This window comes from Arvicanthis niloticus, chromosome 4 (genome assembly GCF_011762505.2).
Source record: "Arvicanthis niloticus isolate mArvNil1 chromosome 4, mArvNil1.pat.X, whole genome shotgun sequence".
NCBI classification, from domain to species: Eukaryota; Metazoa; Chordata; class Mammalia; order Rodentia; family Muridae; genus Arvicanthis; species Arvicanthis niloticus.
The window spans coordinates 66,610,241-66,635,852 of record NC_047661.1 but is presented as its reverse complement, the minus strand read 5'-3'; the positions used below and the strand labels follow the sequence as shown (position 1 = coordinate 66,635,852).

Sequence of the window (25,612 nt, the reverse complement as noted above, 5' to 3'; positions counted from 1 at the left end):
TATAATGCACCATGTTTAGATAGCACTTTACATCTTCCAGAGCAGCTGGCTGAGCAGCGGTGCTGCCCAGCTGGGCCAGGGACTCATCTCAAACACAGGAGGCCTAGCTTTGGTGCCTTAGTTTCTCCTTCTGAAACACTGAGGAAATCATTAAGTCTTGGCCTTCTGCTAGAATATAAAATATGGCCTCTCTTCCCCGGCCCCATCCTCTTCGTTCAAACCTGTATTCTCCTTAATTCATCTTCTGGAAAGTGCCAAGCATTTCTCCTTCACCCACCAAACCCACGTAAGTGCCTGTAGGTGGCCAGAGTCTAGATACAGAAAGCCTGCTGCGCTTTGGAGCTCTCGGGAAGCTGATGGACTAGGAGGCTGTCACAGTCTCTGGCACTGTGGCCCAAGAGAAGGCAGCTGACGGTGAGCCCACGGACACTCAGGAGACCCCAAACCCCCGTGGGTTGTGGACTCCCAGAGGACCCAGCTAATATCTATGGACACAGAAAAGATACTTTGTTCATGGTGTTCTGCTCAGGGCCCCTAAGCCTGTAGCCTTTGACCTGAGAACTAGAACATTTCTTAGCCACCACACTTCCTGAGCCTTTCACACACGTGTGAAATAAATACACTTTTCTCTCTCTTATCTCTCTTTAAATTTTCTTATTAATTCTTTGTGAGTTTCACATCATGCACCCCAATCCCTCTCATCTCCCAGTCCCTCCATATCTGCCCTCTACCCTTGCACCCTTTTAAGGGAAGCCCTTAAAAGAAAAAAAATGAAATAAAATACCTCACCATGGGAGCTGTAGTGCGTCACACAGTACACCCTTTTGCCCAAACATTTACTTGCAAATGTTCTTTGCAATGAGTCATGGGTCTGGTTCTAGGTCTCTGGCTTCTGCTACTCCATCAATACTGAATCCTCACAGGGACTCTCAGATATCCTGTTGTTCCCTGTGTCATGGAGATCCTGAAGCTTTGGTACTGCAGGACTGGCCCCAGGAATTCGTGAATTCCACCAGTTCATAACTGGGGGAGATGTTGGGGTGGGCCAACTCAAGGCCCTGAATCTGGGCCTGGGTGGTAGCTGAGTTTGTCAGCCAGCCAGCTCTCCCATACCCAAGCCACCAGGGCTAGCTCTCTTGCCTTGCTGAGGGACAGGGCTAGCTCTCCAACAAGGTCAGCTTCTACACCCATGCCACCAGGCTCAGCTCTTCCATACTGCCCAGGCAAGGAGCGGGGCCACAGCTGGCGAGGGGCTGAGAAAGTACCCTTATCTCTTTAATCCTCTCCAGGGCTTTTGTCAGATCCAGAATTCTTCCCTACTTACAAACCACTGAGTGTTTCCCCACCAAAGGCCAGTGAAATCCCAGGTTGAGCTTGGGAATAAAGAAGGAATTGAGATGTTTCCATAGCTATTCCATTTTCCCCTTTGCTTCTTCCCAAAAGATAGCTGTGACAGTGTCCGCCTCCCATACTGCCCTCTTTGAAACAGGTCACCTCCCCCAGGCCACTACAAGGCCCACAGTTATTCTGTCTGGAGTTCTAGGAGTCCTGCCTTTGGCAATAACAGTTCAGGTCTCAGAACCTTAATGCACTCGATGCTGCTGGTCACCAGGGTGTACTCTAACCTTTCATGGTGACTGTGCTACTTAGACAATTCCTCAGTGAGTTCTCAGTGAGAACCAAAAAGAAGTCTTTGGTTCACAGGGCAGGTTGGAGAGGTGTTTTTCGGGAGGGATAGATATTTCAGCTGTCCTCCTAATGTTCTTTTTGGAGTGTTGCATGTCTTTAGCCTCTGTCTGTGGCACCTGTGTTTGGACAGAGTGGAGGCTTGTAGGAGAGAGTCAGGCCTAAGGTTCTGGGCCTGTTTGCACTTTGTGCTGCTTGCTGCCTTCCGGTTTTGTAGCGCCTGAGGGATAGATACTTCTTCCCTGCCCTCAACCCTATTGACTCCCTTTACTCTCCAGGAGGACAGTTTCTTACCAAGTTTTCCCAGTGGGTTGCTTTTGTTCCAGTACTTTTTCAGATGACACTATAGCTGAAGAATAATCAAAAATTCTTTGTTATTATTCTGAACTTTCTCTCTTCCCTCTCCTCCCTCCCTGTCCTGCCCTGGGCTTCCAAGGCCCATTTCTGTCATTGAGGAATGCATGGAGGCCATTAGCCAAGAGCAGAGGCACATGCTCTGTTCCCCTCCTCCCTAGTGCTCCTCATTCCATTGATAGCTGGCCAGAGACTACAGGTCCCACCCAGGGGCTGAAGAGTTTGAGTTGGCTTTTGGTCCTGCTTGCTTTCAGGCTTAGAACTGAGTGCAGATGTTCTGGGCTCAAAACAGTTTAGGTCAATGAACAGTTGGGATCTAGAGAGATGGCTCAGTGGTTTAGACTGCTGGCTGGTCTTCCAATAAACTAGGATTCTATTCCCAGCACACACATGTTGCTTAGCAACTGTCCTTAACTTACACTTAGGGAATCTGACACCTTCTTCTGGCCTCCTTGGGAACTATATACACATGGTGTACAGACACATGCAAGGAAAAATATCCATATATATGAAAAATAAAAGAAACTGTTGGAGGCCAGAAGTGATTTTTTTTTGTCAGTCTCCCTGAGATCTTGGTTAGGGAGACATCTCTCATGAATGTATGTTCCAGAGGACGTCTGGATGTCTCTTCCCCTAAGGGAAGAACCATAGCTAACTCCATCATCCCATCCATGAGCTAAGGACCTAACCTAGCACATCTATCACACGTCCCGGTAATCAGATCTGGCTGTGACAAGAGCAGGACAGATACCTTTTTTTCTCAGGCACCACAGTGACAGTTCCAGAAAGATGTGGAAAGCTCTGTGGGGGGATGTCAGAGGGAAGAACAGGGCTCAGAGGGAGGAGCCTTCTCCAGAGTCAGGCAGGATGAGGTGGGAAAAGGCTCCGGAGCAGCTCAGCACCCTGAATGGCTCCCTCTCCACCACCGCCTTCCTGCTGGCACCCTGTACATCACAGGACTGGAAAGCAGTTAGAGGCAGAAGATGTCAGGTTCTGCCAAGTCAACTGGAACTGACAGATTTCTGTCCTGACTTGCCTCTGTTTGCCTACCTCACTCTCACTATTCTCTGTCAACATCAGATTCCTTTGTCCCGAGCCTCACGTCCTTGTAACAGATCCCCAGACTTCTTTACTCCCAGTTTTTAGGACTAAACCACTGCAACAGTGAATATTCACATTAGCCTGAGAGCTAAGTTGACACCTTCTGTTTGTTTCTGCGTTTAATGACCTCTGTGAACTTAGAGTATCCATCATCCAGGTGTGTGGGGGCAGAAAAATATGGGGTGGACTTAGTTGAAGTAAGATTAAAGGGAACAATAAGAGCTGGAATCTGGGATTGGCTGGTGCTTGGCGAAGGCACTGAGACAGGAAGGAGGGCCATACATCATATTATGGTTGCTTGTAAGAGTGAAGATATGGCTTAGGACTTTACTGACTCAATAAATATCATTTGATAACTCAAGCTGTTCTTGGTGCTAAGGTGACTTGAGATGTGTTGCCTTCAAGACAACTATATTTCTACTTGGTGTTAAAGTGATAGTTATGATTGGTTTAAGATTAATTAGTGCTGGGTTGAGGTTGGGTTGGGGGGTAAAGACTGAAGCAGGAATATGCAGCCATAATGGTGGTATTGATGTAAGTTCCTTCTTCCAAAGCTTTCTTAATTCTTTTCTCCCAGTGCTTACTCAAGCTTGTCCATGCTGCCTAAGGCTTGCAGGACTTACTGAAATCCTTTTAATGACAGTGACCATCTGTTACCCCTCCTAGCTATCAGCCCTTTCCCCTTCTCCTCTCCTCCTCCGCTTCCCCCAGCAGGGTGTCTGCATTCCTGGGGTTGTGGCTGAATCTCTTTGACCCTTCCCTCTCATTTTTAATCTGCTTAGACTCTCTAGGATGACCCATTTGCCACACACTCCCCTCCCCATTCCCCCCACCTCCTCCCCTCCCCCTTCCTCCACCCCTGCCCCCCTTTAATTTCAGACTCTTGTAACTCTACTTCTTTACATACAAGAGAGGGATCCCTTTTGTCTTATTTAGTTTGGGTTTTCACCATACTCTGGGGAGCTGCTCTGTCCTGGCTGCTCCTCTTGACTTCCCCCTTTTTTCCATTTCTGAAGTCCTAGAAGTTCCCTGTTCCTGAGCTTCACTTGGCCTCTGCTCCTCTTTTCCTTCAGCACATGCTCTCAACCCATCTATCCTCACTGTATCTGGGGAGACGTCCTACTGTCTCCTTCATCAGCCATTGAAAGCAGACCCCCTGGAGGAAGCATGGGCATCCAACCAGGAGCAGGTAGCTCTGCACAGAACCATCACTTCTCTTCTTGGGGATACAGGTGAGGAGGAATGCTAGGAAGGGGGCTCAAAGGAGAGAAATACCTCTTCTTTCATTCTCAGGGAAGAAGCAGGACTGCATTAACTCTTCCTATGTTCAGCATAGGAAAGAGGGCAGATGAAATATCAATATCTTAGGAGAAAGAAAGTTTGTTCCAGAACTCTCTGAGCAAAGGCCAAACTGCTTCTGCATTCCATTTCAGAAAACTCTGCAATCCACCTGCTGAGAGCCTGGGTTAGAGGCTTCTCTCTAACCAGCATCCTCCTTAGGCCTTCCCTTGTTCTCAGAACCATCCTGTGATCCTGTGAGAACTTCACCTCCTTTTTATTAATCCATCTCCCTATCCACAGAGGACTGTGAGCTCGATTGACTCTGATGTCAAGACAAACGTGGGCTGTTTGTTGGAATGCACAGCCCCCACGATCCCCCAATCAAGAGATAATTCAAAGGGAATATTGGCTTATCCAGGAAACATGGTGCTAAATTTGTTGTGAGGCTTCTCAACATGGAGAATGGGGTAGTTAAATCAAAAACCACTAGGTTATTGCAGGGACCACAGACTATGAGGGTGGAGGAAGAGGAGACCTCCCTTTCCTGGGACAACAGAGGGTTATCAAAAAAATTAGTAGGAAAGACTCAGAGGTGCAGAGAACAGATGTGAAGGAAGAAGAAGTAGGCTGCTTCCTGGAGGATGCTGTGTCTATGACGTCTTCTCTGCCATGGCTCCATCAGGCTCATATCTGAAACCTTCTGTGAAGCAGAAACTCAATGGAACTCCTGGTTTAGAACCTAAGCAGTCTCAGATTGATGACTCTTGCCACACAACCATGATTGGTTGTCCCTATGTCCCCACCATGTGATAAGATGAATCATTTTAGCCTTCTTAATTTACCTTTGCCCTTGGGACATGTATGTCCCATTTAACAAACAAACTGAAACAAACAGAGGAAGAAAGACCAGGAACAATACAAAAAGTTCCCCATGTGGCTCCCTGCTGGGAGTCATCGGCAGATCTCTGAGCCTTCTCTCCTCTGTGCAGGCTGCTGCATCTTGAGTGCTGCCATACTGGGGCCCTGGCCTACAATGGTTGGTTTTAGAGCCCCCACTTCAGGCTCCCTCAGCTCCCTGCAGCAAATTAACATTCCATGCCTCTTACATGTGTAGAATGAGTAGTTAGATGGATCAATTCCACAGCCGGTTGGCACTGCTTTCACTTTACACAAGATTGATCCAGATAACCTCAGCTTGGGGCTTCTGGAAGTGTCTTTGTGGGAAATCTTTTTAATGGAGATTAATTGGAAAAGCTTACTGTGCCTCGGTTTTATTTAGGAAGAAGGTTCTGAGTTTTCCCTTTTGGTGAAGGCATATCAGTGTGTCATGTGTGTGAATGTGGAGGGGGGGTGTGTTGTACATGTATGTATACACAATAATATGTGTTTACCTAAATTGGTAAGTACAGACCAGGACAAACACACACACACACACACACACACACACACACACACACACACACACACACACACACACACACAGAGTCTCTCTTCTGAGTCTTCTCAAGCCTGATGCAAACCTTACTATGTTGGCACATAGCTCTGAATCTGGACCCCTTCTTTCCTCCCTCCCTCCCTCCCTCCCTCCCTCCCTCCCTCCCTCCCTCCCTCCCTCCCTTCTTTCCTTCCACCATTTTCCTTCAACAGCATGAAAGTGTGTAGAGAGTAGATACCGAGAAAGAGAAAGTGTTAAATGTCTAAAGATGCCTGATCTTGATTTCAGTTATTTTATGTGCCCAAATCCTGGGCACTTGAAACTGTTTACTGTACATATACCTCCATATCTTAGCTCATGCTGTCCCTTTTCTGAAATGCCCTTCCCATCCCCAGTTCTCTGGCTGCTGAAGTCTTCCTCAAAGTTTAATGCCATGCTTATCAGCATATGTGTATTTATTGAATGTTTACTGTGTGCCGTGCACAGCCACCTATGTCCAAACTGTGTGCCTACAGAAAGGGTCTACAGTTATAGTAGGCCTGGCCTAACAAGTGTGAGCCTTGCCCCAAAAGAGGAACAGGTCAGGTCATCCATTACACAAAATTAGCTTTATTTATCCATTCAGTACATGTGGCACAGACATGCTAGAGAAATGGGAAGTTGTCCTTGCTATCACAATCTACCGGGGAGCTAGAGGAGGTGATAACCACACACACCTTAATGGATACTTTCATTAAGATATTCATGCAGGAAATTCCCATTGAAGTTCTAAGATCTACACACTACTGTTCTACTAAACCCACCCATGCTCTCATCTCTTCTCCACTGGTTAGTTACTACAGTTTAACACTGACACTGGTAGAACTGTTCAGCCCTTTACTGGATATCACCTCCTCTAGCTCCCCTGGTAGAATGTGATAGCGAGGACAACTTCCCATTTCTCTAGCATACCTGTCCCAAAACCTGGCTTCCAGGACACAGTAGCCAGACTAAATTATTTCTAGGATTCTAAATGGATGTGCTTTCCAAACTGTTCCCTACTGCCCAGCCTACTGTCTTCAGAGAATACTTTGTTCTTCCTTCTCTCCTTGCTGTACAATATAACTCCTGTACCTCCCTCAAAGTCCAGCATTGTTATCCAGTAGTTCTCCTGGATTCTTTCCCCAACCCCAGGCTTTTCTCCATTCTGCTCCTTTACACTTTGGTGTCTGCATACTCAGGGCTATCTAGTGTGTGAGGACAGATCTACCAAGTCTGTCTTTGCATCCAGAATCTAGGACAGTGGCTGGTAGGTAGTAGGCCCTCAATAAATACCTGTTACACGAATAAATGTCTATTTAATTGGGATGATCATTAATGAAGATAACTGGATAAACATTTACTAAGAACCCATGTTATGCACAGCTGGTCATTTCAGAAGATGAAAAAAATTCTATCTGTAATTCTGAGCAATTTTCTATCTTGTCCTCTGAACACAAACCTAGAATAAAATCCAGAAGGAGCATAGGTGTAAGTCAAGGTGAGATTTGATGATGTTCAAGTCCCAACATTACTTATTATGTTGAAGTCTTCTAGTTAGATTAATTGCCATGGGCTGAAGGGCCATCCTACACTCATCTTGACTTCTCTCTTAGATTATTTTTGACCTATTCTTTTCCCTCTAGATGCTGCAAATCAGGATTCTTTTCTTTAAATTTGAAATCTACCTTGATTGAGCTATCATGATTGATTGTTTGATGGGTGTGTATCTAAAGAAAAAAGAAAACAGAGATCATGAATATACTGAGAGTTCTCTGGAACTCTAGTGAGAGATGGGCACCCTGCTTCATCATGGACACCTCTAGTTATGTCAAGGCTGCTAGTTATGGGCTTCTTGAACTGCCTCAGATATGGCCTTGTATAATCCTTTCAAAAGTCGTTCCAAGTCTCAAAAACCTTATCCCTTTTCTTTGACCTAAAACATCAAGACTTTCAGCTGAGGACAAGGAGCTGTGAGCCTAGATCTGCCTTCATGCCTCTGTCTTTGGCTCCCATCTCCAGCAGTCTCCAGCTTCCGCTTTCCGGCTTCTCGGCCGCCATCTTCGCCATCTTCGTTCTCCTTCTCCCCTGTACCGATAGTCTTCGGTACTTGGTTTTGAGACTCGCTTCACATTGTTTAACCTGATAGTTGTCCTTATTTTAGTACCTCACTGCTTCCAACCAGATTCTCCACCCCCATCACGGGGACAAGCACACCCTGCGGTGTACCCAGCTCTAGAAAGGGGACTCTGTAATTGGGAGGCTAGCTCCTAAACCACAGGGGATTTGGAGATTTTTCTCCATGCCCCATGATTCCCACCCCCTTCTGTCTGTTTATTTCTTCAAAATAAAGGGGTTTGGGTCGGATTTTACCAGTGCCCTTTCCAGTCCTAACCCTTCAGGCCATGGCTCTTCCGCTTTTCCCTTCTTTTTCTAGCGAATGGCCTCAGGGACCTGGGCTTTTTATTTTTGGATCCACCCCAGAGGCTATGTATGTTCAGAGTTCTATTTCTGACTTATTTTTCTCTCTTGCCCCTTTCTGTCCTTATGTTCCTTTTTCTCTTTTGTAACACAGTGTTGCATTAACTCCATTCTTCCCTACCTGGTGTTCATTTTTTTTTTCTTTCTGAAATATTCTCATGTAGCCCAGGCTGGCTTCAAACTTGTCACGTAGCTGATGCTGGCCTTGAGATCCTGGTCAGCCTTCCTCTTTATCCCAAATTCTAGGAGTATGGACATATCATCACCATGCCAGATTTTATGTGGTGCTGGGGACAGAGCCCTGCACTTTGATGTAGCTATGCAAGCACATTATGGACTAACTAACCTACTGCCCAAGTTTTAATCTTTTCCACCTCCTCCTGCCTTCATGGCCCAGGTAGAGTGGGAGCAGAGTTCTCCTACCTTCCCTGCCTACTTTCCTCCATGCCTTGCTTTCTGTCTTTGTTTCAGTTCCTCCTCTTCTCTCTCCCACTTTCTTTGCCTGTCTCCTGTCTGAGCTAGGTCCCTGTTTGCCACCAGCCTCTTCTCCCTCCCTCCCTCCCTTCCCTTACCCACTGGAGCCAAATGGAAATTCAGTTTTTTTTGTTTTTGTTTTTGTTTTTAACAGAAGCAGACACAGAGCCCTGCCGGCCCCTTTATGCTTCTGCCTGCTGGACTTGTCACAGCCAACCCCACTTGGCTCCGCATAGCATTGTACTTTCTATAAAACACCATCATGGCCTCCTGCCAGGCCATATCTGCATAAAGCTGTCAGATCAGGTCTGGCCCAGGTACCTAGGGGCTGGAGGCCAAAATGGGACAGGTGGGACTGTTTCTAGCTACACCTGCCGGCCCTTTTCATTTGAAGGGCAGTGTTCCTGTGAGTTGGCCCAAGCGAGCAAATGCCCTCAAAGGCCCATGCTTGCCTTTTCTCTCTCCTTTACTGATGCACTGTTGGAGGGGATGTAGGAACTCTAATAGGATCTCCTTACAGTGGAAAACCAGGAATGCCTCTGCTTCCTAGGTGGGGTACCCCATTTGAGTCTTCTCTGCCACTGGCTTTTTGTCACAAACTCACAGCTGTCCCCTAGGTTCTGCTGTGTAGGGAACACAGTATAGGCCCAGGTACCCAGGCTCCCTGCAGTCTAAAGGTGACTGGGCATATCCTCAAGGCTTGGCTATTAAGCCTTAGGCAAACAAGAGGCAGGGATAGTAGACTCTTAGTCAGGAGACTCCTAAGGCCAAATTACTCAGTCCCTTCCTGTTATACCTAAAGAAGCTATTGCCCAAAGGAGTGACATGTCTTCCCCACAGTTACACCAGATTGGTGACAGAGCCAAGACCAGATCCACACAAGACCAGATCCACCCACACCTCTTCAACTTCTGGTCCATGGGTTTTCTGCCTCTCTCTGGCAGAAGTGTGTGGAGCCTGTCCCTCATCCCTGTCCTGCTCCGTATTCCAGGACTCTCTTTCTGTCTCTTTGGGAGACAGATCTGCTGGTCCAGACCCATAAACCTCCTTTCCCATCACAGCAAATACCAGCCGGCCTCTGTAGTCAGCTCCAATGCATGGAAACAGGCCAGGCTGTGGCCATTTGCAAAATCCCATCTGGTCCCTGGAAAAAGTTCCCCTTGGCTGTTCTCTCTACCCCAGCTTTGGAGATAGACATCGGAGTTCTATGGCCACATAGGTTGTGCTGAAGGAGAATGGCCTGGAAGGAAGAAGGTGTTGAAGAGAGCATTTGAGGCTCCTATCACCCCTGTTTTTGTTCTCAGAAGGGGAGGTGATGCAGGGGGATTCTAGGCAGAACAGTAGAGTTTGCATTAGTCCTGGGTATTTGGACATAAGTCTGGGGGCAGGGTCTGTTGTTTGCACACATTACTGTCTACACATAGCACCCGTCTGTAAGTTCTCTGACTCCCAAAGTGAAGCCTTCATCTGTCAGAGAAGGCTGTACCTCCTCAAGGCATTTATGCCCATTTTAACATTGTAGGACTCCAGGCAGGGCTCAACCCAGAGCAGAAGCAACAAACCTAGATTCTTCCTGTCCTCCCAGCTGAGTTGACACAGCCTCTTGTTCTCAGAACTTCCAGTCTGAGGGTCTGCCCCAGGGTGTCCGACCAGGCTTTCTGCTCTTTTCCGTTATCTGCCCTCGCTCTGACCTGCCTTAGCCTTCTCAATGACCTTCTCCTCCATCACAAGTACAAATCTTTCTTTCTTTCCACCTTCCTTCTTTGTTGGCCCATCCCAGAGACTTGAAATCCTCTTTTCTCAGAGAATTCACTGTGAAAAGCTCTGTGGTGGTTGCAGTGAGTGAATGGCTGGGGTGGGGAAGGAAGTCCAGTCAGGATGAGGAGAGGGAAGGCAGGAGAGGGAGGGATAGTAGAGTGGAGAGATTTAGTTCCATCTGAAAGCTGTCAGTGTGAATCAAAGGCTTTCCCTTGAACAGCAGCGTGGTCTGGAGTGATGAGCTCAGGAACTGCTTCGGCCCAGGGGCTTCATTACTGCTCTTTGATAAATCCAGGGAGACAGGGCTCAGCCTCCACCATCCCTCTCTTCTGCTGCTTAGCTCTCTGGCTTCCATGTGCTTGGCTCCACTCTCTCCGTTCTGGCCCTGTCAAGCTAGGCTTTGGGAACATGACCACTGGGGTATGTTGTCCAGAACACGGAGCAGACTGGTGCCCATGGGCACAGACAGATGTGTCCTCACATGCAAGGATGCAGAAGGGGTGTTCACGTGGGCAGGAAAGTGAACACATGTGCTTGCTTGTTTCTGTCCATGTGTGATCATAAGATGTTTATCACTGGGAGGTTATAAACATGGCCATCATATCAAAGATTTAGGGGCCAATTCCTAGTTCTTCATCAAGAACAAAGTTTGAGGGCTGGAGATGTAGTTCAGTTGCAGAGCTTTGCCCAGCATGCACGAGTACTTGGGTTCAGTGCTCAGTGCTAGAAAAAAAAGCAACAACAAAAAGAGATTTGACCCCTTTGTCCTTGCTAGACTCAGCAGAAAAGGAGATTGGAAATTTGTTCATAAACAAAGACTGGCCTGGCTCTGGCCCCCAGTGCTCTAATGATAATGGGAAAATGGGCTAAAGGACAGGCCTGGGTCATGATGAAGGGGAAAGAATGAACCAGATGCGGGGATGGCATCAAGAGAGGGTGTAGAGGCCTGAGGATCAGTCAGTGTCTGGTGTAGGAGGGTCCCAGGAGAGGACAGCAGTCAGGCTACCAAGATGGCATTCCAGGGAGAGCTTGGTTTCTTGGGGGTCTGTGTCCTAGCTGTAACATTTGTGTGCCCAAGGTAAGCTTCTTGGCGTCTCTGGGCCATGGTTTCTTACTATGAGCAGTAGCTATTCCTATGTCCTTGTGTTTTGGTGTCCCCGAGCTTCATTAACCAGTACCAGTAGGTCTTAGTACAGCAGCAGGTCATTCACCCCCCCCCACACACACACATACACACACACACATACACACACACACATACACACACACACATACACACACCCCTCCCTGCTGGCAGCCATCGATAGCTTAAAGACTGGTATTTTGTTTGTCACTGAAACTCTTGGCCTTAGGAAAAATGTTCTGGCCTTGGGTACCACTCACAGTTCCCTTCATGAATTTACACCAAGCTTCTCCTGTGTTGATCTCAACATGCAAGGCAAGCGAGTACTGGGGACTGTGGGACTAAACCCAGACCTTGTCTCACTGTCCATCCAAGAGGTAAGCAGGGCAGAGATGGAAGTCTAAGCTGTAAAGTAGACGTCAGGGACGGCAGATGGGCAGGACCTAAGGCTGCCAGTAGCCTAAATCCAATTCACTTACAAGACTGGATATTCCTGGATTGTAACAGTACCAAGAGTGGAGACTATGGAGCCGGGAAGCCTGTTTGTCCCTCATATCTGCCAGACTGTAATTCCCCTTTCTTTAAAATGCAGGTAATAACTACCACTGTGTAGCAGGTTATAATGCTAGGAACAACGTCTGTAAGGCATCAGTGTGGCACGCAATCAGCATTTTATAATTGGAGGTATTTATTATTGTGGAGCATTGCTGGGACTGAATGAACAGAAATGGTAAATCAAAGCCTCCATTCTCAGAGGCTCCCAGGAGAGTGGGGAGACAAAACACACATGAGTAATTTTTAATCCGGGCAGGTTGTGGTATGTGCTCTACCCAGACAAGCTGTGAGAGACTTAGGGGAGGAGCAACTCTGAGTCTGAGGCTAGAAGAGCTTTGTGTCTAGCTTGTGGTGCTGAGAAGGAAGCAGAGGGAGGTGGTGGGGGAGCAGGGCTCTCTAGCGCCCACTCTCTTTTTAGGTTAGCACAGAGCTCTGCAGTGCTCTGCACTCTGCACTCCCAAGTTCACTAGGGTCCCTCTGATTCCCTTACCTCTCCAGCAGGAGTCTGTCTTTATTAGCCTTGTTCACTGTTGCCCTGAGGGAAAACCCAGGCTGAGTCTCCAGAAATCCCCGTGGAGGTAGGAGAGAAAAGGTTGCTCAAGCAGTGGATCTTTTCTAGGTGCCTTATTTTGAAGAAAAGGCTGAGCCTACCTTACCTCTGTAGACCCTGAGCCTCTCTGCTCCTGGCCTTTCTTGGTCTGTAGCTCTCCTCTGCCTCCCCTTCTACCTTGGCCCCTTTATGACTCTACAGACATCTTTGTCTTAAGGGTCTTTCCTTGTTCCTTGGCTTCTCTGCCTTTGTGTGGATGTCTATTTTTGACTCTGTTTCTCAGTGCTTGTCTCTGTACCTCTGTTAACGTCCCCTCCTCTCTGTCTTTGTCTCTCTCTGTCTCTCTCTCTCTGTCTCTCTCTCTCTCTCTCTCTCTCTCTCTCTCTCTCTCTCTCTCTCTCTCTCTTTCTCTGTATGCATATGTGCATCTGCATGGTGATCTGTCTTTGTGGCTGCTTCACCTCATCTGTGCTGGAGTCTGAAGTCTGGGAGGGAGCAGGATCAAAGTGAGAATGCACTGTAAAATACCATCAGAAGCATGAGGCTGTTGTTTTGATGCTAACAAGAAACTACTCTGTGCTCATCTGTCCATGGCCAGGCCCTTTCTGGTTCTCTCTCTCTGCATTGCAGTACTATACTGCTTCTGTTCCTGGACATGGAAGAAGGCATGTGCATGGGCCCAGTCATATGGATGACTATGATTTACTTCTCAGTTCTGAGCAGGCTCCACTAGGCTTAGCTGGTGGCTAAGGTACCCAGAACTTTGCAGGTATGCTTGAGTTGTGATGTGCCACTTGCTAGGCCACATGTTCTAGGTTTATTGGCACCTTCTTGACACCAAAAGACACCAACACCTTTAGGACACTTCTACTCTTCCTGCTCACAGGCTTCCTGGACTTTCTCTTCCACGGTCACACTTCTGTTCACCCCCTGCATTGGAACCTTCTAGACTATCTCTTTATCCTCCCCAGCTCAGCTCTATATCTTACTTTTCAGAGTTCCTCCTCCCCCAGGAGACAGCACTGTTCCTTCCACATCCTGCTTGTTTCAGTCTCATTTGGATGGGGCAGGAGTGCATGGTGAAGGGCAGATAGTGCCCTGCCTTTTCCTGAAGAAGTTCCACAAGGTTGGACTTGGGTATTTCCCAGACTTAATTAGAGCACCCTTTTATGCCAGGCAGTCAGGCCCCATGCCAAGTGATGTGGCTTAGGGCTGTGAGTGGGCTGTGAGTGACACAATCCAGGCTCAAAAATGGGCCCCTAGGCTGTGCTGAGATAGGTGTCCTGGGCAGTGTGGCCCTACTATAGCAGAAAATCCCTACTATACCCAGATAGGTTCCCAGGCAAATGTAAATAAGTCATGGAAGGCATCCCAGAAGAGGTGACTCCTTGAATCCCAAAGGAGAGAGTGGTGCTTTCCAGGGACCTGTGCGAGGACACAAAGGGTGACCTAAACCCAGTTTATCTAGAGTTTAGAGAGTAGAATTAAGTTAGATCAGACTTAGAGTTTTCCCAAATCATAAGTAGATTTAAGTACCACCCATGACATCTGGTCTCTCTCCCTCTCGTATGCTGTCTTGGCTGCAGGGTTGTTTGGGGACATTCAAATACTGCTGGTGACTTTGGTACAGAAAGTGGTCTTTCTGTGGATTCAAATTCTCAGACCACCCCTTCCCCCATTTCCTTCATAGTTAGAGTTTGTTGGTCATTGCTTCCATTCTGTTTTTAGACTAAATTGCTTCCAGTAGGGCTAAATTAAAAAAAAAAAAAAAAAAAAAAAAAAAAGATTTTACTTAAAACTTTACAGAAAAGCAGACACCACCCTTCTTCTGTCACTCCTTCTTGGGTTCCTGGGAGGGGTCTCCAATGTGAACCTCTGATTGTCCAACTGTTCAGGGGTAAATAGTGGTCACAGCTATTTAGTAGGTACAGGCCTTTGATAGGCCTGTCATCTACCACACTACATTTGATTCCACAGAAGCTCAGGGAGTAGACATATCATTCTCATGTAAGGAAGTGAGGCTCTGAGGACAGCTTGGCTAGGGCCACTCAGTTGGGAAGAATTGCAGTGAGACCATGGAAACCTTGAGTCTTCTCCTAAACCAATTCTCCTAGCATTTAAGTAGAAAGTGTCTTTGGCAGTCTAGTCCAGACTTGTCATCGCACAGTAAGCAAGTGGAAGACCAGATAAGGAAGTACCAGGCCAGGGTTGCCTGTTTCTCACTCCAGCAAGATCTATGTTTCCCAACTCCAGGTGTATCCCCCATCATCCCATTGCAGGCTCACTGATCTTCACATTGCAAGTAAACTGGCAACCAGCTGCCCACTGGCCCCTGGAGATGCCAGTAAGAGACCATCACCCAGACTTCATGTAGAAAAGCTATGAATGTCAATCCAGACTCTGACCCAAGTTCACAGGCCACACCTCTCACAAGCCATTGGCTTAGGCTCTAGGGTCCTCGAGGAAGAGAAACAGAAGTACAGAGTTTGTAGCACATAGCTACACTCGAGCGTGCAAGGAGATGAATAAATTTGAATAATCATGTGTGTAAATGCTTGAATTGATAACACTGGCTGATAACCTGACCAAACTTTCCTCCTGGGTCTCAATACCTGCTACCCTTGTCTCTGGAAGCATGAATGCCTTATCTTTTTATTCTTTAAGATACAGGATGGGGAATCAGTTCTGCAGAATTGGAGAGCCATTTACACACACAAAAAAGAACCCTTTTCCTAACATCCTGGCCCTCTCAGATTCAGAGAGATGCCTTGTCACACTTAACCAAGGGCAAAGCCTGCTTCCTGTGTCCTATTCTGGTTACCAGATTCCAGGAGACCCAGAATGAGGAGAAAGTGTCCATCCTAGTGGAACAGATAGGGCAAACACTTCCACCAACAAGCTGTCTCCCACCTCCCGAGGACAAAAACATAGACATACTCCCTGACAGCTTTGGACAGGAAATCCTGTTGCTAGAGCTGCCACAGCAAGACTCATTGGTGAGACAAGCTGTGCCTGCACAGGGGCTATGGACTCAGCCTAGGAGGATTTTCCAGAAAGGCCCACATTTGAAAAGAAGAGGTGAAAAGAAAGGAGTGGGTTGATTAGGATCTCAGGGCTAAGGTGTTGGTCAGTGGTAGAGTGCTCTGGGTTTGATCCCAGAGCAAGAACTGAAGAGAAGCCTCTGTACTGAGTAAGAGTCAGATCTTGAAATGGGGAGCAGGGATAAGGAGGCTGGGTTTGGAAGGAGTTGGATTGTGGCCTCTATAGACTCAGGGAGCTGGAGGGAGAGATGAACCAGAAGTCTAAGCTTTGAAGAGAACTTATTTAGACTGCCTGGCCTGACTCATTGGAGCTGTGGCAAGGAAGCCTCCAACTTAACCCTTTGCCAGCCCTTCAAAAGTCCCTCTGCTTCCCAATAGCCCAGCGTAGGATGCTAATGCCCACACCGTGCTGTGCACAGTGTGCGGGCATGATGCACCACTGGGACCAGCCACTGATGAAGCAAGCCTGTCGGTGGGAGCAAGAGAGAAGAAATCCGCAATCCAATTCCCTACTCCATTTAGGCTCCACAATTAAAGGCAATTACTCTGCAGTTCTCTAATCAAATGCTCCCGGCCAAGCTGCCAGCCAGGCAGCCATGTGTAGCTCCTGGAGCCAGAGGGAGCACAGAACAAAGTCCCACACTGTCTCAGCTCCCATGATGCAGGAGGCTGTGTGCATGCAAGATGTATCAGTGTGTACATCCCTGGGCCCCAGCCCTTGGGTCAAGGGTAAACACATGGAACAGGGCCAATACTCCGTGTTGTATTCAGGGCTCTTTGGCTTTGGCTATGCTATCGCCGAGGAATCGTCAATGCACACAAGTAAACATGCTGTACCTGGTGAGGCTGAACATCTGCTGGCCCACAGGGCATGGGGAGAAAGGGACCGTGGCCTAATAGTTTCCTTCGTTGTGAATGTGTCATCCATGAACCCGAGTGTCTAAGAGGAGGCAGCAGATGCAGGAGTTGTAGAGAACAGCCTAGGACCTGGACAGCAAGGGCTTGAACTCTAACCTCGCTCTGCTGTTAACGTGGCTGGTGGTCATTAGGTCAGTGCTGCTCCCTGGATGTCAATGATGAAAATTGGGTCAGACCCAATCCAAAGATGTTTAGGTAGTGCCAGACCATCTCTATGGTTGCTAAGCCCTCCAGAACCTTGGACATATACCTGGGGCCCTGAGAGGGAGATTATGAAGTAAAGGGATTACGTGGCACTGGATGTGGGATAAGAGTGGGATACTGCGAGGAACCCCCCTTGGCGCAACCCTCCTCATTTATTCTCTTTCCCGCTGGTAGCTTTGGCTTTGCCTGGGACCCAGACTCGCTTCAGCCAGGAGCCGGCCGATCAGACCGTGGTGGCCGGACAGCGGGCAGTGCTCCCGTGTGTGCTCCTCAACTACTCTGGAATTGTACAATGGACCAAGGACGGGCTGGCTCTGGGTATGGGCCAGGGCCTCAAAGGTGAGTAATGGGCTGGGACGGAACCTTCATTAGAGTGCATGCTAGTGTGTGCAAGGCCTTGATTTGAACCCCAGTGCAGCAGAAAGAAAGGTTTATGTATAGGTGCTCAACCCCCAGCATCCGGAAATCCTATTCTCTACTCTCAGCCTAGGTTCCTGGGTTCACTCCTCTCCCGTGTCCTATTCTTCACTTCTGAGGTCTGTCACTTTTACCTGCCAACTCTCCCTTTCCTCGGATTGTGGATTGGCTCAGGAAAGGCAGTGTGCAGCCTGGGAGATCAAGGGAAAGAGAATCTACACTGAGAGCTTTAGATAGACTCAGAGACACACCATGGGGTGCTGCAGACAGGTCAAGCAGGAGGCACTGGGCTAGCAAAGCCTGCGCTGCCCCATGGAGATAGGATGCTCTGGCACTGTCTGCCCTCTCTGGTTTGTTTTTGTTTTTAAATTATAATATAATTACAGTGTTTCTTCCTTCCCTGTCTGCCTTGTGAGTGCTTCTCGCTTTTCTTTGCTTCCTACGTAGTCCATGTCAGCTTAGAGACCTAAGCACTCTCTTGTTTAATAATTCCATTAGCCTTTGTTAAGCACAAGCCATATAGCCAGTGCTGAAGAAAGCATAACGATCCAGTTGTAAACAAAAAGCACTAACCCTCTATATCCCCAAGATAGCATAGAGACCCTCGGAAGCACTTCTTGGTAAAGAGTCAAGATAACCTGGCGCTCATTACAGCTCGGCCACTTGCCCACTGAATGAGTTGAGGAAAACCACTTTGCTTTGCTCTCTTTGCCTTGGTTAGCTGATTTGTGAAGCAGGTTTAACAGTCACAGCCTGCCTGTCTTAACGGTGCACCCTTGGCTTTTGTACTGAGTGGCAGAATGTGCTTTATGAGGATAATATTGTTAGCTATGAAGCACTGTAACGATGTGAGTGGGTTGGGGACTATATATTTCTGGTCTTATTATTTTTGAAGGTGGTGAGATTATTTGCTGTGTGGCTAGGTTGAGGAAATCTGCATGGCACAATCTATAAAGAAAAGAGATGGATTTGACGGATCTATTGTTGATGAGGGAGAAAATGAGAAAGACTGAGGTCGATAGATATGCAGTCAGAGGAATCCGTAGCCTCTGAGGAGGGAGACAGCACAGCGGGAGGAAGACATAGGTATTTGGGTGGGAGTTAGTGGGAGCCTGTAAGCAAGGCAGACTGGGCACAGAGACCCACCCTCTGTCTTAGAGAGGAGTAGAAATCTCATTTGGGGTGTCCTTTGAGAAGCCAGTAAACCCTGCTTACTCTCCTTCTGTGGTGAGGGCGAGGCCATGTGAGCCACACAGAGTGCCCTGTAAGCACAGAGATGCCCCATGTTTACCAGCGCCCTCTCTCTTCTCTGTGCTGGTTACCTTTTCTTTTCTTCCCCTTCTTTTGCTATCGTTATAAGAGACATTTGCCAACCAACAGCTTTGCAGATTTCATCTGCTCATATCTCTCTCTCTCTCTCTCTCTCTCTCTCTCTCTCTCTCTCTCTCTCTCTCTCCATTTCTCATCACCCCTCCTGCTTTATGGTCCTACTGCTATGGAGTCTGTGTCTGGTACTTCATAGTCTCACCTACCAGTGGTACTCAGGAGAGAGAAAAGGAAGGAAAGCTCTCCTGGAAGGGATGAGGGCTCTGCTTTGGGGAGGATCTGAGGAGACAGTGAGTCCTGGGTGGAGGGCTGGGTGGTCTAGGCCTCAAGACTTGGCCTTACTGTAGTCTTCCCTTTTCTGTCCCTGCAGCCTGGCCACGGTACCGGGTCGTGGGCTCTGCAGATGCTGGACAATACAACCTGGAGATCACAGATGCCGAGCTCTCAGATGACGCTTCCTACGAGTGCCAGGCCACGGAGGCTGCCCTGCGCTCTCGGAGGGCCAAACTCACCGTGCTCAGTAATGACTCCCAAGCTCTTTCTCACTCTCCAGTTCCCTCTTCAATGTCCCAAACTTTTCCTTGCTTCACCCTTCCCCTAATGTCTCCTTTCTCCCTGGTTTTCTCTCAACAACTCCTTACATGAACTTGTTTAACAATTAAGACCATGAAACTAAAAAGATGTCCAGGCAGTTAAGAGCACTTGCCATCTTTTGCAGAAGATCTGGGTTCAGAACCTGGTACCCACATCCGATGGCTTACAACCACTAATAATAACTCTAGTTTCAGAGGATTCCACTGCCTTCTTCTGGCTTCTGCAGGCACATGCATATAACGTAGTATAGATGCATGTACACACACACACACACACACACACACACACACACACACACACAATTATACTTTTTAAATAACTTAGAGCAAGTTCCAGGACAGTTAGAGCTATACAGAGGAACCTCATCTAAAACAAACAACCATAAAACAAACCTAGAAGCAGGTAAAACATGGAGAAGGCTGTGCTATGCTAGCCTTTACTGGGTATTGTAGTTTCTGCAAGTTTGATATTCTGTGTCCCCAACCTTTGCCCAGATCACACTAAGGACCCAGACCCTCCTGTGCAGACAGGGCTGTCTACACTGAGGCGTAGTGATGGAGACCTAGCCCATACTTTTCCTTTATGCAGTCTGGTTTGTTCAGAGAACTTTGCTTGTTCCTCTCCGGCTTTCTGCTCTCCCTGAACCCCAGACCTTTTTCCTTTCAGCCCAGCCAGCCTGGCTGCTCCTTCCCTCAGCATGTTCCTCTCTTGTTAGGTGTTCCCTGGAACATCAGGGAACAGGGGGACAGAGCCAGAAGAAACAAACCTTGTGGGGCTGGACCCAGGAGCGAGTCTGTTTGCAACTATATAGTGACTTGTTTCTTGAAAGTTGAGCTCCCAGCAGTAGCCCATAAGGGGACAAAGTAGATGTCACCATGGCAAGCTTTGGGCCATCTGAATAATGAAAAGACTACCCTCCACATAGAACAGAAGGGAAGGCAGCAGTGGCTCATTTTCAGGTCTTACAATCCCCGCAGCTCAGTGGTCTTGGTGCTTCTGTCTCTGCTCTCTCTCTCTCTCTCTCTCTCTCTCTCTCTCTCTCTCTCTCTCTCTCTCTCTCTCTCTCCCTCTCCCTCTCTCAGACCCTTCTGTCTGAGAGCCTCTCTTCCTTTTGTATTGAGTCTCTGTCCCTTTCTCTTTCCTCTGGTCTCCACTTCTCATCCTTGCCTTCTCTCCAACATGAAGTCATTGCAGTGGGGAGAAAGGAGAGAGGAGCTAAGATGAGTTTGTGTACAAATCCCTTCCTGTTTGGGGGTGCAGGGATGTGAGGACAACTCCTAGCAACAAAAGGACTTCTAGGCTGCTGGGAATCCCAAACCCTGGGTTCAAGTTATGCCTTGGCCAGTTTTGTACTGTGACCCTGAAGAACCATTGGGCAGGGATTCTCTTCTGGCATGGTAATATATGCTGTAATGCTATCAGGCTCCTCCCTCCCTCCCTTCCTTCCTTCCTTCCTTCCTTCCTTCCTTCCTTCCTTCCTTCCTTCCTTCCTTCCTTCCTTCCTTCCTGAGGTTTAGCATTTTATGATAAGGGTTAAATAAAGTCATATGCACAGGTGCTTTAGCAAACAAGAGTTAAACTCTGGTAGAAATTATTGTCAATTGGCTTCCAGTTTACAACTGACAGTTGACTTCAAAGACCTTGGGAAACTGTAGAGAAATGTGGGTTGGTGATGGAGGTGACAGATGGTCTTTGCCTGAGTGGAGGGAAAAGAAACATGGCAAGGGCAGAAGGCCCAGTGGGAGGAAACACTTTGTCTTCCTCTCTTTGTAGCAAGAACCCAACGTCTATGGACAGTTAAGCACTCAGTTCATGAGTGAGGAAGGAAGGTGCATCTATAGGGAGCCAGGCAGACCAGGAGAGCCTTCCCATTTCTCTCCTTCTCAAGTTTCTCTCTCTTCTGTCCATAACCCTGCCCCTGTCACCAGAGTTGTTTATACCAGGGAGCAGAGATGAGGGGGAGAGCCAGGACTGAGGGAATATTTAGCTGACAGAAGCCTTAGAATCATTTTGTCCTAGTAAACGTAGCTCTTTTTGTACATCACGAGTACCCTGGATGCTACACTCGATGTGCAGACCTCACTGACCTCACACTGGCTCAGTGAGGGGACTTTGTTAGGGCTCTGAGGGAGAAACAGGCTCAGTGCCTTTAGGGGCTCAACCAAGACAGTAAGGGGAGGGGCCAGAATCTGAAGGGCACTGATCTAAATTCCACCCCTTCTCCACTCTGCCACTCCACATGTACAAATTGAACAGAAAGCTGTGTCAGCAACTGCGCCTCCAGCACAGAAACCTTCATTTCACCCAGGCCGGGACAGCCCTGTCTGCCTCCAGCTTCATGAACCTCCCAAGATCTCCCCTCAAGGGTCTCTTCTAGAAGTTTCCTCTTAGTCTCCCTATTTTTGTTATTCTCAGAAAAAAAAAAAAAAAAAAAAGATGAATTCAGTACAGGCCTAGAGTACATAATGAGTCTTTGTCTCTAATTAATTAAGTGAATGAATAAATAAATATTTTATTTTTAAAAAGAAGAACCCTTGTCTTAGGGGGGACTTTAGGACTCTTGGCCTTGGGAAACACAGGATTTGGCTCACCTTAACATTTAGAAGCCTGTGGCCATGGTATGAGAAAAGGCACCTTATTTCTTAAAATCAAACATATAGCCAACTCAGTTCCTTAAGCACATGTTGAAGTCATGTTTTAGCCCTGTATTAGGCAGCGGAGATTCTTTTTAAATGCCAGTGAGACCTGGACCTGCTTGTCCAAGGGGATTGAAGTAGGGGAGAAAACCACCAGTAGTAACCTCTGGGCAGATAACACTCAGTGCTGCTGCAGGTGGACACTTTAAGCTTTCTGCATCACCCAGGATTTGGCCAAGGTGATAACAGCAGCTCTGAGAGAGGGCATGTTCCAGCAGAAGCAAAGTGAGGAGGCAAGGGTCTGCAAGGCGTGGCTCGAGGACCCTAAAACAGGAGGCTGATGCTGCGTGAGAATGCATGCCACAGACAGTTGCAGCCTCTGGCGGTGTTTGTGCAGGAGAACAGGACACCCTTAACTGCTATGGAGAAAATAACCTGCCAAAGGTGTAGTGGATAGAGTTGACCATCCAGCCATTCCAGGCAGATGAAGGGGCTAGAGCTAAGGATTACCCTTCCTTCCCCAGGGAGTGATCTGAACTCAAGGCCTTAAGATAGCCCTCTATACTATCCTTGAGCAACAGTGAGTGGTGAGTATAGTAGCACACTGTACAGGAGCCGTGGGGAGAGAGTAGCCCGCAAGCCTTTAGGTGAAGCCTCGTGTGAGCACTGTGTATAGTGGTTGTAAGTTGGGCTTGGGTGGCATCGCCCTGCTGAGGGAGACACACACTGATGGAAAGATACCTCCACGGCAGGGGGCACAGTTAGCTGAATCCTGAGCTGACTTTGTTCTCCTCTTCCCTCCAGTTCCTCCAGAGGACACAAGGATTGATGGGGGCCCTGTGATTCTGCTGCAAGCCGGCACCCCCTACAACCTCACGTGCCGAGCATTTAATGCCAAGCCTGCTGCAACCATCATTTGGTTCCGGGATGGGACGCAGCAGGAGGGGGCTGTGACTAGCACGGTGAGAACCTGCCTGCTCCTCTGGCACCTCTTAGACCCAGCTCCATGTTGTCTCTCTTTTCCCAAAGGGGTCTGTCTGACTTCATACAGGGGCAGATGTGATAAAATCCTTTAAGCCATCTGACCCAACTCTTTTATCATACAGTTGTGAAGACTGAGGCCCAGAGAAGATAAATGGACTTCCAGGTTCACTGTGCCATTCCATAAGTACTTCCTGTATGCTAGGTACTATGCATGGTAAACACTTTATGGGCAATTTCTCTTAAACCTCACAAGAGTCCCATAAAGTAAGTGTTGCTTCCAACTTACAATGGAGGAAATAAATGGTCAGAGAAATCAAGGGCCTAGCCTGAAGTCACTCAGAGAGCAAGCAGCAAAGATGGCATCCTGTGCCGGATGGCTGCGCTGTTGATCCTTTACCCTCTTCTCTCAGCATAGCGAAAGGCTGCAGAAGCCAGGGTTGCGTGCACATTCTCAGGCGGGGAAGGAATGACAGGTGAAAGATGTTAAGTCACTCACCCAGAGTCACACTCCAAAGCTGATGGCAGAGGCCCTGGGCTGGGCGCTGAGAGGCATTCCCAGTGGGGAGAGAATCTGCCCACCTGTGCTCCTAGAGGCTGAGGATGGAGAGCTTGGGTTCAGACTTCAGCTCATGGTGACCTCCATGGCCTTGACCAAGTATCTTCCTTCTGACCATTTCATAAATGATTATTTGACCCCAATGGGGCCCAATTTTTTTTTTTTTAACCATAAAAAAACTATTCTTTTTCTCCTGGTGGGGGGCTACATGGTGTTTTGCATCAGTTAGGTGCTGCTGTGGTCCCCTAGAGATGCATGCATGGCTGTCTGAATGACAGGCCTTACTCTTGTTCACAGTGTGGTTTCCTTAGGTGGGTGACAATATGGAAAATGACTTCAGTGTCACTGAGCCAGTAAGCTTCTGAGCTGTTGACTCTGTCTCTGTACTCTAGGACCTTAGAGACACCACTGAAACACAGGGTACTCAGGACCAAGTTAAAACACTCTCAATGTAAGTGGTTCAGGTCTGGACAGGCCTAAGAAGGTTTTCTAGAAGAGGAGAAGCTCACTGTGGCCTTAGAGAATTCCAGGAACACACAGAGAAAACGATACTACAGGGTGGGTGGCGCGTGTGTGCCATAGTCTTCAGTTATTATTAAGATATCAATATTAGAGTATCTGTTATAATACGATTTCCACACTCTTATAAGATATAATAACAGGGGAAGCTGTAGTAGAGAGGGGAAACTACCTTTCTATTAGATTTTTCTGTAATTTGCAGAAAGCTTTTTAAAATACGCAACTACTTAGCAATACATGAAGTTGAAATAGGGAGGGAGCTACGTTTTAAAGGTCCACCCATTGGTTTCTCTGAGAGCAGAGGAGGGGCTTTTAGCCTTGACCCCATCTTCCCCCATCCCCAGGAGCTGCTGAAGGATGGGAAAAGAGAGACTACGGTCAGCCAGCTGCTCATTCAGCCCACAGACCTAGACATCGGCCGTGTATTCACCTGTCGCAGCATGAATGAGGCCATCCCCAATGGCAAGGAGACGTCCATTGAGCTTGATGTCCACCGTGAGTAGGGCATTGGGTAGGCTACATGGAGTGGGGACATAGGCAGCTTTAGAAGTACAAATGGATCCTAGGGGCCCAGGACCAACACTCCCTCTTATATCCTGGTTTGAGACATAGGCAATAATGGTTGGTAGGTAGAACGTTGGGTATACTATTGTATCTGCTTACTGAAGTTGTGAGTGTTAAAGACTTTATGGCACAGGAGCATCTAGCATGGCTAAAGTGTGCTTTCCTGGCAAATGTCCATCCATGCATCTCCTAGTCAGGGATGCTCTTACCCTAGCCCTTTACAATGAACTAGTCTAACCCACACTGCCACCTAGTGGCTACATTAGGTCATTACATCCATTGGATAATTTCTTCCTTCACTATCATTCTTGGCCTGAGCCACCGGAAAAGACTCTGTGTAGAAAGGGTGAGGGTGATAGCTGATATTTTGTAAACTTGAATTCTCATTTCACATTAAAGTGGTATTAATATACATGTTACAGAGGGAAAGAGAGAAACTTGGGGACAGAAACGACCCTGACCTCCTTATCCCGTACTTTGCAGACCCTCCTACAGTGACTCTGTCCATTGAGCCCCAGACAGTGCTGGAGGGTGAGCGTGTCGTCTTTACATGCCAGGCCACAGCCAACCCGGAGATCTTGGGCTACAGGTGAGAGGGTCAGGGTTTGGGAGTGCTATGCACATGATAAATGGAGAGGTCCTTGAGACTGGGGTAGTTGAGGGGTTGGGGTGCTACGGAGGAGGCCAGTGTCCCTGAATACAGCCGAGAGAGTCCCAGGTTCTGATCTCACATCTATGCTGCCTCATCCTCTAGGTGGGCCAAAGGGGGGTTCTTGATTGAAGACGCCCATGAAAGTCGCTATGAGACAAACGTTGATTATTCCTTCTTCACGGAGCCTGTGTCTTGTGAGGTTTATAACAAGGTCGGGAGCACCAATGTCAGCACTTTAGTGAATGTGCACTGTGAGTAGCTGGGAGGGCAGCGGGGGAGGGGGCAGAGAGCAGGGTCCGTCAAAGGTCCGTGGGTACAGGGGAGGAAAACTCCACTAGCCTAGTAGACAGGGGTAAAGATGGGAGGTAGGGTTAAGAAGAAAGAC

General features: G+C 47.9%; 1 protein-coding gene across 5 annotated transcripts in view; it reads left to right on the top strand.

Annotated features, from left to right (window-relative positions):
- Positions 1-25,612, top strand: part of Kirrel1 (kirre like nephrin family adhesion molecule 1) — a 91,834-nt gene that overhangs the window by 55,482 nt on the left and 10,740 nt on the right. For all 5 annotated transcript variants that reach the window (XM_076932621.1, XM_076932620.1, XM_034499739.2 and 2 more), the window contains exons 3-8: positions 17,154-17,318; positions 19,093-19,242; positions 22,757-22,914; positions 24,356-24,506; positions 25,059-25,164; positions 25,330-25,478. In XM_076932621.1, the coding sequence (XP_076788736.1) occupies positions 17,154-17,318; positions 19,093-19,242; positions 22,757-22,914; positions 24,356-24,506; positions 25,059-25,164; positions 25,330-25,478 (879 nt within the window). The remainder of the gene's footprint in view (positions 1-17,153; positions 17,319-19,092; positions 19,243-22,756; positions 22,915-24,355; positions 24,507-25,058; positions 25,165-25,329; positions 25,479-25,612) is intronic.